Raw genomic sequence first — 14,619 nt, forward strand, 5'->3', positions numbered from 1 at the left:
CAGATGTAATAAATCTGTTGTCTGTTACATTGATAAAAGACGCTCCAAAGTCAGATTTCATACACGCTGAAATCAAGACTTACAACCATTTCCTTGTTATGTCTCTGCGAAGTAGCGACCATATTTATGTTACTATTTATATATATTTTAAGGCTTTATAAACCCTCCCCACACAACATCGCAGAGCAACACTATATGCAGCAATCAGACGTCTATGTGAAATGGACAAAGCGAGATGCTAAATGCTGCTATACACGGGATATGGAGGAGACTGATGCTACGATTGCTGAGCCAATCAGCCCCCAGTGCTGTATGCTACGCATTTTATTTAGAATAAATATGCTTTTAATATGTTTTAATTATTATTTTTTATGTATTTTTATATTGTTTTCCATTTTTTTAGGCTACAAAATGCTTATTTTCCTGCAAAAATAATTAAAATAATGCAGCGATCGCAGAGCCAGTAACTATGACTGAATTGTTGTGGTGCAATGCACCATGGGAGTTCGGGGTGTTGGGGTTTAAATGTCATTATTGTGGTTATTGCGTTTTTGTGGTTTAGTCAGCCTAGCTAGTTTGGTTAAGTGTTACGTTGTCAGGACTGTGAGTGTGAAGTGAAGTGTGTTTGATGACTTCCTGTCACATTTCTATGATGCTACTTTCTGTGCGTGTCAAAATAAAAGCATCTGCCAGTTACAGAGTGCATAAAAAGCAGATACCCTTTCTCCAGCATCATTCAACGCCACAATAATAAATACAAAAAAATACCTATATACCGCAAAATCCCGCGTTAAACATCCATGATACCAAATGCAATTTAAAAATCTGTATAAAAATAGTGAGAAAAGTGAACAGCTATATAGTGAGGGACCACTGTACTAAAACATGCACCACTCAGATGAGCAGATGAAGGGTAACAAGCAGCCAACTGACCTTGTCTCCACTGGAGTAGAAGAAGTAACGCAGGCGGACGATGTTGCAGTGGTCCAACTTCCTCATGATCTGCAGCTCACGGTTCTGTAGAAAACAAAACACAAGAAGCGCATTACATCGAAGATTCATATATATTTCTGTAACTGAGTCTGTGGTCTTCAAGTTATCTTCAAAGCTTGGCATTGGACCTGCAGAACACTTTATTTTGAGTATTTAGTGTTGCTAAGGAGTAGCTGCAGCGCCTAAAAAACACTATATTATTGTGTCTTATGACAGAAAACACACACTTAGTCATCCGGTTCAACAATAATCTCACTGACAGCGACGTCACTGTCACAAGTCAATGTGCCAGTTTGTCAAGATTTGAGCAAAACGGATGTGCTAGCAGCAAAAGAATGCTATTAAACAGAAAAATAATGGACATTCATTCCTTCGTGGAAGCAGCAATCTGACAGGCTAAGAGATGACACAATGAAGCACTGTGTGGCTTGTTTCCCGTTCACATTAAAAGCAACAAAACCTAATAAAAAAGACAACCACTGGAAAGCAGAAAGCAGAAAAGGATGTGAAAATAAGAGAGTCAAAGTAAAGATTATCTCGTATCCTCTAGTGTGAAGAGCTACAGGCCTGTTCAGGGCCACTAGAACAAAATGTAAGCACTGAACCCTGGTAGAGGCACTCCATCTATATTCATATACAGTGTGTCCATGCAGAAAATGGCTGTGCATATGGACTTTCTCAAGGGTGGGCAGGAATTCAAGCATTGCATAAAGCTTTAACAGCACCATTATAGTTCATATTTTCTCCCATTTTCCTTCCTTTCCTCCTCCTCTTTATCACAGTGCTTTGTGATGACTTGATCTAAAGTACTTGTGTAACATTGGGAGAGCGTGGACCCCAGTGTAGAGAAATAAATGGGTGGTTTTCAGAACAGAGAGAGAACATAGCAGAGAACAGAGAAGAAAGCTTAATGCAGGGATAAATTAAAAACCAGTCTGTGGCAGAGCAGTCGAGTCGTTACATAATAATCTGACTTTTGTTTCAGAAGTCATGTGCGATTTGAATGGTGGAAACCGAGTGCAGTGACGTGCATATTAATATCCTGAATCAGAAATTTATTACAGCTTCTCATCTTTAAGTTGCAATGTGGGATTTACCTGAAGCAAGCCACACATATGTATAAATGGAGTCTTATTGTGAAAATCCAGACATATATTGCCACTGACAATGTAATTCATCAGTAGATGTGCTTGCTGACTTATTCAATTGTAAACACACTGAAAACTGAGCTAATTGGCTGACAAAAAAATGTAGATTTCTGGGGGGAAAAGGTTGTGGAGACACTTCTGAGATGTGCAATTAACCGGTGTGGTCATGTGTAGAGATAGACTTCAGGTTTGGCACAGAAAAATCACCCCCTGGTCGTCTTTTCACTTGTCAAAATGGGCTCACATGGGACCATCAGCTGTCTTAATTGACTAAAAACACACACTGAAATCTGACGCTGGCTGAATGACCAACCAACGCTCAAGTTCAGTTGAGTCAATATACAATTGTGGGACTTCTTGTATCATAGTTGACACTTTTGCTGTTTTCAGGCCCAAAACTCAATGTAGCCGTCTATAACCAAACACCACATGGCATTTTTACAGAAAGATTCTTCAAAATATTATATATACAATTTATATGAAATAACTAAGAAAGCCTTGGAGTCTTGTCAGTCTTTCCTTCAGGAGGAAGTGACATCATGTGGAGCAGGTCATGTGATCTGGAATTAACACACTTCCTTGTAGGTGTTTTTGTAATGGGGAACTTAGTTGAAAATGATTTCTCAGACACAGATACAATTTGTGATTTTCCATGTAAAATTTGATATAAAACAGATATCTGTCATGATTATCTCAACTTGATAAAAAGAACACAATCAAAACAATTTTTAAATATGCTCATTTTATTATTGTTTAGCTAATTAGAAGGTGGTTGTTATTAAATTGGGACGGTTTAGTTGACATTCTAGTGACATCCAATCAATTTTTATTAATAAGCGATTGTTTCCATAATAAATAATTATGGAATTTGTAAAGACATGATCATAATGAACATTAAAAAACATTAGTTTTTTTTTTTACTTTTAATAAAAATGTATACAAGATATATCCCATGGACTTCAAAAGTCCTTCAATTATATATTGACCCAGTTGATCATTTGTGGAACGTGGAAAAAATAAAACACTCTCATTTTTGTGATATTTTCGAGGTGCACAGTAATGATACTTGATGTAAAAAGGAGCCTGTTTCATGAGCTCCTTTAACTAATGCAAAAAAACTTCATGCAACACAGGATGAATGACAAATTGACACTCAAGTTTGGATGATAATTCCCAGATTTCAGATGTGAAATACAATTGATTCCAGATATGATTCAAGAAGTGGAAGATACCCATAAAAAGTTGCATTTCTAAACTCTGATCATACAGAACTAAGAGGTTTAGCATCTTCATTATATGACTAGTTATGTAGGGCAGCAGCTAGAAATGATTATTTAGCTGACAGACCATTACTTGGACTGATTAACTGTTTAAGTCTAGTCAATAAAAACTGCAAATAATTCCTGAGTTCAAGCCTCTAAATTGTGTGGATTTGCTGATTTCCTTTGTCTTATGTGGTAATAAACTGAGCATCTTTACTTGTTCTGCTGACATCTTAACATGTCACCTTGGGCTGTAGGAAACTGTGATGGGTATTATTTGTCACGACTACAAGAAACACTTCTTAGAAAAAATTAGAAGATTAACCGATAGTGGAATTAATTGGGTTTTTTTGCAGCCCTGAAACAGTGTTTGTTCATTACATGTCATAAAATAATTAAAAATGTCCATCACAATTTCCCTGAACCCAAGTAGAATTTTCAAAACAGAGCTATTCAAGCAAAGCTATTCAATTAACTGTCATAGAAGAGAAAGAAAACCAGCAAATATTCACATTTGACCAGCTGGAACCAGTGAACGTCTGGTATTTTGACTAAAAAGAGAAGATTTTTATTTGTCATTGTACGTGCACAACAAAATTGTATGGAAACCTATTTCAAAGTGCAAAATAGCATCAAATACACAATATATCACACATACAAGACATCTGATAGCACATTTCAAGTTTTGGCAGCACACTTTGTTGGTTGATTATCAGAATTTTAGCTCTATACAGCAGCTACGTGGCTGATTGACAAGCAGACAAGGCAACCGGCCGACTGACTGAATGAGTTCGACAAAACAGGAAAAAACCGTCCGTGATGCTCGTTGAACGATCTAATGAGATTCCCTGTTATGTGGGTCAGCACCAGGCTGACTGGTGGAGTGAAAATCGCTGCTGTCCTTCACTTTTTCAGGATATAAAACCCTGTCATTCATTTTTTAACAGAACAGAGAGACCTGTCTGTCCACTACTCGACCTCGGCAGCAGCATCTTGTAGCTCAGCAGTCTGGTATAGACAACCCCTCCTCTCCTCCCTGCCTAATTCACTTACCAGCAGATGCAAATGCTTCCCACAGTCCTCCCCGCTGCTTTTTCACCCTTTGCACAACTACGATCACACAACCCCCACATCATAAAGTGACATCATTGTGCATGGGTCACAGACCAGCCATCGAACCATCGTGCACCGCAGGCAACGCCCTCGTCTTCTTGCACCAGAGTGTTTGAGGGCGTGCGTGTGTGTGTGTGTGTGTGTGTGTGTGTGTGTTGTAATGTGTGAGAGAGATTGTACCATATGGAGGGAGAGCAGACAGGCTGCCCAGCTCCACTTATACTGCAGTCATTCCTGCTGACCTGTCATCCTCCAGTGTGTCAGCCGCCCAGCCGGCAGAGACAGGAGGAGACAGACTGAGTGGAAGTAAAGACAGAGGGAGAGAAATGCTCTGATTGCAGGCTGCTGGGAGTGCTACACCTGACCACTTCATGCTGCTGATGTCAACTGCCAAATGAAGCCACATGCAGTTTGCAAAAAGATTAAGTGTGCGGAGCGATACCGTAAAACCTGCACCGACACACAGCTGGTTTTATAGCTTTTTGTGCTTAAGCTCACGGATGATAGAGACTGTAAACAATAAAGTAGTTTTACAGTTTAAAGAGATTACTGTCGTAACTACCCACAAATCTATCAGCTTCTTGATTTTGCTGCAAGATTTTTGCCATATAGTTGTGAAAAACAAAGTTCATCCCATTGAAAATAATGCTTTCTTTCAACATATTTTAAAAAGTAAACACTTCATCCTGTTTGAATGACATTTTGCAGTCATTTTCTTAAGAAGACAAATGGGTCACGTGGGAAAAAGTAAGTATAGCCCTAAGCTGCGTTCAAAATCGCATACTTTTATCACTTTCAGTACAGCTGGCTTAGAAAGTACAAACTGTCTCATGCAGTATACATATAGCTTTGACATACTTTATCATAATCTTACATCTTAAGCTTTTGTCTAGACTCTGTAGTGCGAAATGAGCTGTTATCTGTCAGCTTGTTTATATTCACATGAGACACCGTAACGTATGTGAGGGATTGTGGCCAGAAAAATCTGCTGGCTCGCATACATTAAAATCTAACCTGACATCGTACACTACATTTGACATACTACCTACTGGGTCATACACAGCTTTGTGCCGGCATATTATATAGCAGGGATATTCAACTAAAATTCCAAGAGGTCCAGTCAGAGAAAATTTATGAAAGCAAAGGTCTGGAACATCATAATGTCTAACTTGAATTAGTGTGATATATGTTGATGTAAGCTAGTAGTTTTATTAGTGTCTGCATGTAATCAATAACTGACCATCAAACCAAATAAATTCAGTACAGTTCAAAAACATTTTTACAACATTTATTAATAAATAACTTTTGATATAACTGTACATCTTAAAATAAATCACAGAACTTGAAAAAATAATGACTGAACAACCTGAATCAACTTATATACATCTATAACGATACCTAAATCTCAAAAAATGTAAACAATTAAACATTTTGAGCCAAACATGGTCAGTATGTGCAGGGCTACTTTCCTCTCGGTGTCGCGTTATTTATTGTCCTTTTTTGTTTGTCCTCTTCCTGTCTGTCCGTCACCTGTCAACTGTTTTTTGAACAACTTCATTGGCTGAGTAGAGTCAAGTGGGATGGCTGAACTCGTACGTAATTGGTCGGTATGTTTCCTGAGCTGATAACCAATGCCGTAAACACTGGAAAAACTGCGCCGTTAAAATAGAAACGTGATATTTAAAATCCCATTACAGGTCCGGGTCCTATAAGACGTCATCTGGGTCTGGATCTGGACCGCGATCCGCCAGTTAGTGAACCCTGCTGTATAGTATGGTCTTATTTATTACACCTTCAAATCTGTACAATTAGAATCAGGGGTTTCAGATTAGTCCCACATTAGGTGCCACTTATTTCAGCTTCATTTGAGAGTAAAAGATGGAGCCTGTCTTATTTAAACCCCTGACATCCAGTGTCTGGTGTTCTCTTTGCTGTTGCCATGCGTGGTGTCATCATGCCAAGATCTAAAGAGCTCTCTAAGGCCTTCACAATAACAAAAAAAACTGGTGCGGATGACCCTAAGCCTGGTAATGGATTTTAAAAAAACATCTCCAATTTATTTGACGTAAATCATTCCACTGTGAATAAAGTCATCTACAAGTGGTGCCATTTTGAAACGACTGCCAACTTGTCCAGGACTGGCTGCTCCAGCAAATTCAGCCCAGCAGCAGGCAGTTTGATGCAAAAACAAGCGTCCAAAAATCCTAACATTTCATCACAGGATCTGCAGTTAACTGCTGCAGCCGTCGGCGTCAAAGTGCTGCATCTACAATGAGAAAGAGATTGCACAAATTCAACCTGCACTGGAGGCGTGCCAGGAAAAAGCCTCGCCATCCAAAAAGAACACCAGAGCAAAAGCACAGTTTGCTAGTGTATATACAGGCAAAGAGCGGGACTTTTTAGATGAATCGGACAACAGTAGACGGCGGATTTTCTAGAGAAAAACCTCATACTATCTGTGAAGCATGGTGGTGGAGGTATTATGGTTTGAGGTTTCTGCCCTGCCTGAGGGACTGAGCAGCTTGCAGAGATTGATTCAGCTCTGAATTCTGCATCAGATCAGAGAGTGCTTGAAGATAATGTGAGGCCATCTGTCTGAAAGTTGAACCGGAAGTGGACCTTTCAACAAGATAATGATCCTCACATATGCACTGTGTATTTGTGAGTGAGCGCTGGTTCTAATGCCAGCATCCATTTTCCAATCGGCTGATATGTGATCCCTCAGATGCAAAGGGAGGAGGACCTATCCCATAATGCACCACAAGCAGCCCACCAAGACTGTCTCACACATTCATCAGCTCCACCCGAACGCAGAGCCCGTTCACATGATCACCCTATGTGACTCGTGAGAGAAAACAAAGCACATGTTGGACTGACAGGGTTTAGTCAAGCCAGGATCCCTTCAAAGATGAGTGCCAGATCAGACAGCAAAAAAAAAACAGAAGTGTGGAGAAAAGACTTTTTTGAAGATGAGTGACAAGAAGAAAATAGAACGCAGGTGTTTGGGGTTTGTATTTGTGTGCGACGGGGTAACGCACACTTGATGGCGCGTGCTTGACAGTCATGTGAAAAGTCTTAGCGCTCATTTGCTTCATTTTTCCTAACAAGCTGTTCACAAAGAGGACAGGCTGAGCAAGCAGGAGCAAGTGAGAAAGAAAGAGAGAGACAGATGAGAGCAGAGTCTGCTCTGAGGAGGAAACTGAACAATAAAACAGCGTGACGTTCAGCTGACCACTGAGCTGCTTAAAGATGCAACCTGCTAGCGTTTCTGGCTAACCACAGGCTAACATGAAGAACAGGATATGACTTCATCATGGCCGCAGTCGCAGAGAGTGTGTGTGTGCGTCCTGAACAAGCGGTGTGAGTTTGGTGGCAGATGGTCGACCCCCACACCATTAAGTGACTTCATTTATCTTGTCTGGTTTCGGATAGACTAACACATGCTGGAAAACTGTGTCGAACCTCAGAGGTTAAACTCCGGGCGCTGAGCTGCTCAAGTATTTCGCTGAACCAGTCTGGTGAAAACGCTACAGGCAAACAGATCTGACTAAACTTCAGCGCCTCTCACAGAAAAAAGGAGCGGCAGGTTGGGAGTCTGGCAGACAACAGTGAAGCTGCTTTTACTCCTCGACTCCTCTCAACATTAAGAGAATTTGACTTAAAGCAGAACATAATTCAAAGTTGAAAATAAAATAATGAGCAAGAAGGAAACAGCTTGAGCTTCTGTGTAGGGATGTCCGATATTGGCTTTTTTTGCCGATAACTCAATTTCCGGTTCTGATATCAACCGATACTGTTACATGTGGGCTATTTAACTAATTTTAGGTAACATCACATATCTCCTGTCGTGGAATTAATATATCATGCCTAATTTCATTGTAATGCCCCATTGGACGCATTCTCAAATGCTACAAGGCTTTCAAATGTAAACATTGTCTGTGCAAAATAAGAAAACTGATCAGCAAGAATAATCAGAAAAAAAGGCTTAGGTAGCATAAAGATTGAACTCTGGAGTAATGGAAGAAGGTCATGTGGTCTGATCCAGATTCACCCTGTTCCAAAGTGATGGGGGCATCAGGGTAAGAAGAGAGGCAGATGAAGTGATGAACTCATCATGGCTAGTGTCTACCAGCCTGTGGGGGTTAGAGTTATGATCTGGGGTTGGTCAGGTTCAGCAACGTTATGTTCCCAAAGAATGAGGTCAGCTGATTACCTGAATATACTGAATGACCAGGTCTTTCCATCAATGGAGTTTTTCTTCCCTGATGGCATGGACATGTTCCAAGACGACGATCTTGGGATTTATGAGGTGAACATTGTGAATGAGTGGTTCAGGGAGCATGAGACATCATTTTCACACATAGATTGTCCTCCACAGAATCCAGATCTCAGCCCCACTGAGAATCTTTGGGATGTTCTGGAGAAGGCTTTGCTCATCAGTCCGACTCTCCCATCATCAATGCAAGACCATAGTAGAAAACTAATGCATCTCTGGACAGAAATAAATGCTGTGACATTGCAGAAGCTTATCGAAACAATGCCATGGCGAATGTGTGTCATATTCAGAGCTAAAGGCGGTCCAATGAAATGTTAGAGTGCGACTATTTTTTTTTTTTGGACTGGCAGCGTAAATGTGAAAATGTGAAAAATGTGAAAATGTGAATTACGCATTCTTAATTTTGCAGATCTCGAAGCACCCCTTCAAGAACAAATAAACAGACTGATTTTGATCTGACTCTTTCCTACCGAACACATTTTCCCATGTCACGGTGGAAAAGCACAATTTCTGATAACAGAATGGCATTTAGCTACTTCAGTGTTTGTTCATGCTCACTGCTACGGTTTACTGGAACACTAGTAGCCATCGCTAATATGCGTGCTCGTTTTCTACTATAACAAGTCAGAGTTTTTGCTGTGAGCAATTTTACGTCACATAACCAAATAAAGCCTTATTCTGCAATGACTGAAATATGCGTAAACACACAGATCCAGAAGGTCAGGGGGTTTGATGTTCTTCCCTTGTGCATCCCTGAAAACTTCAAGTGTCTCAGCAGAAGACTAAATGCGGTGCTGCTCCAAGACCTCACTTAAGGTAGATTCTTTCCCATCGCTGCCGTCCTCCATTATTAATGCAAGATGTTTAAATGAACTGAAAGCCTGTTTAGAATACGGTCATGTGCAGGTTTTTCAGCAGTCATGTGGGAAACACTATAGTACCACATTGTACTGCATCATCCTCACTGTGCACACTGGCTGTTCTGTAAAAGCCTGAGCATATGTGATATAGAGACACAAAGGGATTCACGTTGGGAATAACATTTGCAAATGTCTTTGTTCTGTCTATTTTTCCCCCCTATAACTGGCAGAACCTTGAAGGAGAAGTTTCTGCTACAAAACTGACAGTCACACTGTTACACTACGGCGTAAACGGTTCTAGTCAGTAATCAGAAGGTAGAAATGTGCTCCCTCCAATCAGCACAAAAGCTTTTCATGATTGCTTAAAAAGTTGCATCCAGAAGTGCCTAGTAATTGCTATGTTTAGATGAGACTAGTTCATGTTATACTTGAAATTTAAAAAAAAAAAAAAATACTAAAAGAAATACCAACATCCACTCAATTGTTAAATGCTGGTATATTAAGTGCATGTTGCAAAATTAATGTGGCATAATACACAAGCATGCAATAAATCATTTTCTTTGTTTAGAGAGATTCAAACTTAAGGTCATTTTCAAGTACGTAGCATGTGAATTAAACTAATAATTTGTCTCCATTTATACAGATGACAATAGGGTGCTCTTATTAATGCAATTAATATATAACCTATATTCTAAAGTCATGATTTATTGCAGGGCTATTGACTTAAACTGCATGGGTTTAAGTTTGGTTTATTTAATAAATGTAGCCGCCAAAATATCAGGCAGAATTATGACAAAACTCTCAATTTAATAACATGTTGAGCCCTTATCCTGTTTTTTCTTTAACTTGAGCATGTGACTAAAACACTGTGCAGCTCTAGCCTCATTTTTAAAGCTCATAAAACTTAATGAGAATCTTCTGAAATCGAGCACCAGTGACAGGGAGTGTGTATACATCCTGGATATAATCGTTTTGTGTTTCTGGAGGTAAATCATCTGTTTTAGAAACCTGGGTAAGTCCTTAATTAGGTGTCAAGAAACCGAACGTGTCAGCTACTCCAAAAGAAACTGAGATACTGTTGAATGTATGTATCCTACCCAGGTTTCTGAAAGATTTTTCTGGTAATGAAAGCTTTAAATATGCTTGGTACACTCTAAACAAACACTGTTTTCAAGTCTGTAATAAACAGGATGCAGGTTTCCCAACGGATACAGGTCAGGTCAGTAAACTTTAACCTGGATGCTAATCTTTGTAATGTACAGACCAGATTCCTGCATGTCCATGTAACCATTATATCCAAAGTATGATCAGCAGCCTCATGACCAGGCTACTAAAGTCCATGTACAAACATGTAAACTGGAGCTGAGACAACGTTGTCCCCAGTGAAGGAACAACAAGCCATCAGTCAAATCTATTCAAAGCTCAGGAGGGACATTCCAGCAGAGCCTTACTTGGAAAGAAACCTGACATTTCCAAGGTGGCAACTGGACTAAACCTGACAGATGTCTGAGTATTAATGGGTTCAAGTTTGTTTGTGCGACGAAAGACCCTCCCACCACTACCACACACACACACACACACACACACACACACACACACACACACACACACACACACACACACACACACACACTTCCTGCAACACACATTAAAGCAGGAATGTGCTGAATGCAAAACACTCCGAAGTTTCTCCTTTTGTTTTCTCTCGCTTCGCAGCTTCTCTGATCTCCCTGTTCGTGTGAAAGATCGCTCCATTCACGTCTCGTTCAGTTCCTCAGTCACATCCATTAAGGAGGGAAGAGACGTTTATGTGCACCGTCATCATTTACACACACTGTCTATCTCTGTTCTTTTGCTTCTTGCATTTTGTTGTTCAGACAGAGAGGGGAGTCAGCTGACATTGTGTTTGTGAGTGTGTATGTGCAGGTTTTTTGTTTGTTTTGTTTTTTTACCTTAAACCTTTTGTCTTGCAGGACTTTCTTGATGGCCACCAGCTCCCCGGAGTCACACAGTTTGGCTTGGTAGACGACGCCGAAAGACCCGTTGCCGATGACTTTAGTGTCCGTGTAGCTCACCTCCTGTGGCCGGTCGGGGCCTTGGCCGGGGGTGGCCACGACTGTCGTTACCTTGCTGCCATCTTTATCCCCTTCAGAGAGACACAAAGAGATAGGAGACATGCTCAGAAGAAAATAGGCACAAAATCAGGACTTCATATCAAGGAGTAGCGTCTACAGTCATAGAGAACTAGCATGTAGGGCTGTAGTCAGCTGTATGCTCGATATGCTCCCAATTTGGTGGGACGGTTCGCAGCGCTGCTTTCATTAGGAAACATACTTAAACTGAAGAGGTACATCAATAGCCTTCCGGGATTAATCCATTGTTTTTGGCAGTGGGAGGAACAGACACTCCTGTATTTTCCCAACTTTGAACTTGCTGATCCCAGTAGAGATTTCCAACTAATTTAGCATTTATGTTTATTGAACATTTACTCGCCTCCAAACTAACTGACATCATGTCAAAGACACTGAGTGTGCTGTTACCATCATTTCACTGAAAAACAACTGATTTAATGTGTTGCAAATACTAGCTTTTTATGTTTATGCATCATTTATTTTGGCACTGTAGCTGATTTAGTTAATCTATACATAACATGCAGATTTTTTTTCCCCTTCGTGACCAATCAATTAGTTGAAAAGTGGGTAAAATTTCAGTTGACCACGGTTTTTTTTTTTTTTTTTTTGGTTGACAGCACCTTTACCAAGGTAATCTAAAGAAATGCCACAACTGACAGTGATTTTCTTGATCTGTAATCGTATTTTCTAATAAGCAATCAGTTGATAAAATGTCAAATAATAGTAAAAATGGCCAGTCCATTCTTCAAACTGAGAAAAAATAAATTATTTTTTGCTTGCTGTACATTCCAAAAGCCAGTGGTGTTCCATAAAAAACAGAAAGTTTGGACTCCAAACTCCTCAACTTTATTCAAACATGAGACCAGTGTTTTCTTCATCCTTTAATGTTGCACTCTGGCGGTTGCTTGGTTTGTAGACGTGGATCGTAGCAGCAGACAGTGTGAGAATTTGGTTCTGAACAGTCTGAGTGTCAGATTTTTTTTTTGCTGGAGGCTGTTTTGGACATCGAACTTCCAATAGACACGTCTTATAAGGTGATTTATTTCTACCATCTTTGATTTAGGACCAAAGACTTCCCCATATTTCTCAACTTTTGTCTTAAACAACCCAAAAATCCCACATGTAACCTCAGACTGCCTCTCCCTTCTCCTCTCTGTAGTAGTGTCAATGGCTAAAGTCCACACGAGCTGGCTGTGGAAATAATGACCAACAAGAGTGTGTATCACAAGTTACAACTACAGCTTCTATATCTCCAATCTTTGAATGACTCCAGAATTAACCCCAAAACCTCCACACAACCCACGCAACCAACAACACCCAAATCCTCTCCAAATCAGCTTCTCATGAGCATATCCTTCTTTCACACAAACATCAGCAGAGGAGCCTAAATAAATGCAAGAGCATTGAAAATAGCTTCACCTCCAATTTTAGGTGCGTTTCGGAGATAGTCGGCAGCCGACACGTTTGCCAGCAGCTCATGGTGTGTTGATGGATGGATTAGAGCTGCCTGGCTGTTCCAGATCATGGTGTTATTTAGCAGCGAGCTCGTGCAGCATGCAGTGTTAGCAGAACACCTCCACATGGAGGACGCTGGCAGGCCACGGTGTCCTGTCCACGACGGGTGGATGTGGACGTGTCATGCTGACTTCTGGCAAAACACCACCCTCTAAGTCGTCTGCGTGAGTGTTTTCGTTAAACAATCTGCTTATGTTGATTAACGCTGCAGGGTTTGAATTATTTTAAAGCTGTAATTTTGACTCAGATTGTAACAGACAGAGTGGACGTCCCCTGGTCTTATCCGTCTCATACTCACTGGCTGGATGGGCTTTTTTTCCAGCAGGGTTATTGATTTTGATGCCTGCACGTGCACACAATCACTCAAGCGAAACGCTCAGGGTTCAACCAGGACAGAAAATACTAATTTATGCAAGTGTGTGTTGCACTATTTGTGTGATTCCACCGTTTATTTTGAAGAGTCCAGTTACTGAAGATGCAATCACATTCAAAGAGCAGGGAAAGAATGTGAGAAAACAGGTGAAAAGGCCCAAGAAACCAAAAAGACTTTCTCTCTCCAGGACAGTCTAGAAAGAGAAACTGAAGAAGGATTCTGTAACGACAGAAATAGACTTTCCAAGAGCGTCTGTGTGTGTGTGAGAGAGAGAGAAAGGAATAAAACTCTGCCTACATATTCCAGCAGGGCCATTTCTATGACGCCTCTGCACTTCCTCAAACCGTGAGAAAAGTCTGCACATTCTCACACACACAGACGAACACATAGAGCTCACAGTGAGATCCAACACTGGAGTAAAACGGGAAGAAATCAGAGTGTATTTGAAATTGCTTTTTTTTTTTTTTTTTGCATTGTCACTGGTTGATTGTAAGCCTATAGGAAGCGCAACCTTTCACACACTAATCTGGAGAAGCCTCAAATCCTTTTCATTATCTGTCAGTCTTCACACAGACTTCTCTTCATTTTATAATAGTAGGAAACTGTCACGGGAAATAAGCAGCAAATGAAGGATTACCTTCTTTAGAAGCCAGAGACACCTTTTTATTCTAATAAATAATCCTCAGGATGGAACCATTAGAAAATTAAATGTCAAAATCGTCCCCTGGAACATGGAAAGTGTCCCCTAAATTATAATGAAACAAACATGAAATTCACAGCAATTACCGAGAAATTGGCGAAAGCACAAACACCTTGCAGCGTGAGCTTGCAACTGTTGCCATGGTTACTGTCAATCAGCCTGCCGCCAGAATACAACTGGTGTAAGAAATCACAGAGCGTTGCTTCATGTGCATATGCTGTGTTGCTCAGATGCAAAGTGGCACAAG

At 40.4% G+C, this 14,619-nt stretch overlaps 1 protein-coding gene across 4 annotated transcripts in view; it reads right to left on the reverse strand.

Moving 5' to 3' along the window:
* The window catches only part of gsk3ba (glycogen synthase kinase 3 beta, genome duplicate a), a 44,287-nt gene that overhangs the window by 21,586 nt on the left and 8,082 nt on the right, over positions 1–14,619 (reverse strand). For all 4 annotated transcript variants that reach the window (XM_023284703.3, XM_023284700.3, XM_023284704.3 and 1 more), the window contains exons 2-3: positions 11,605–11,798; positions 934–1,017 (exon numbers count right to left, since the gene is read on the reverse strand). In XM_023284703.3, the coding sequence (XP_023140471.1) occupies positions 934–1,017; positions 11,605–11,798 (278 nt within the window). The remainder of the gene's footprint in view (positions 1–933; positions 1,018–11,604; positions 11,799–14,619) is intronic.

Source organism: Amphiprion ocellaris, chromosome 11 (genome assembly GCF_022539595.1).
Source record: "Amphiprion ocellaris isolate individual 3 ecotype Okinawa chromosome 11, ASM2253959v1, whole genome shotgun sequence".
Lineage (NCBI taxonomy): Eukaryota > Metazoa > Chordata > Actinopteri > Pomacentridae > Amphiprion > Amphiprion ocellaris.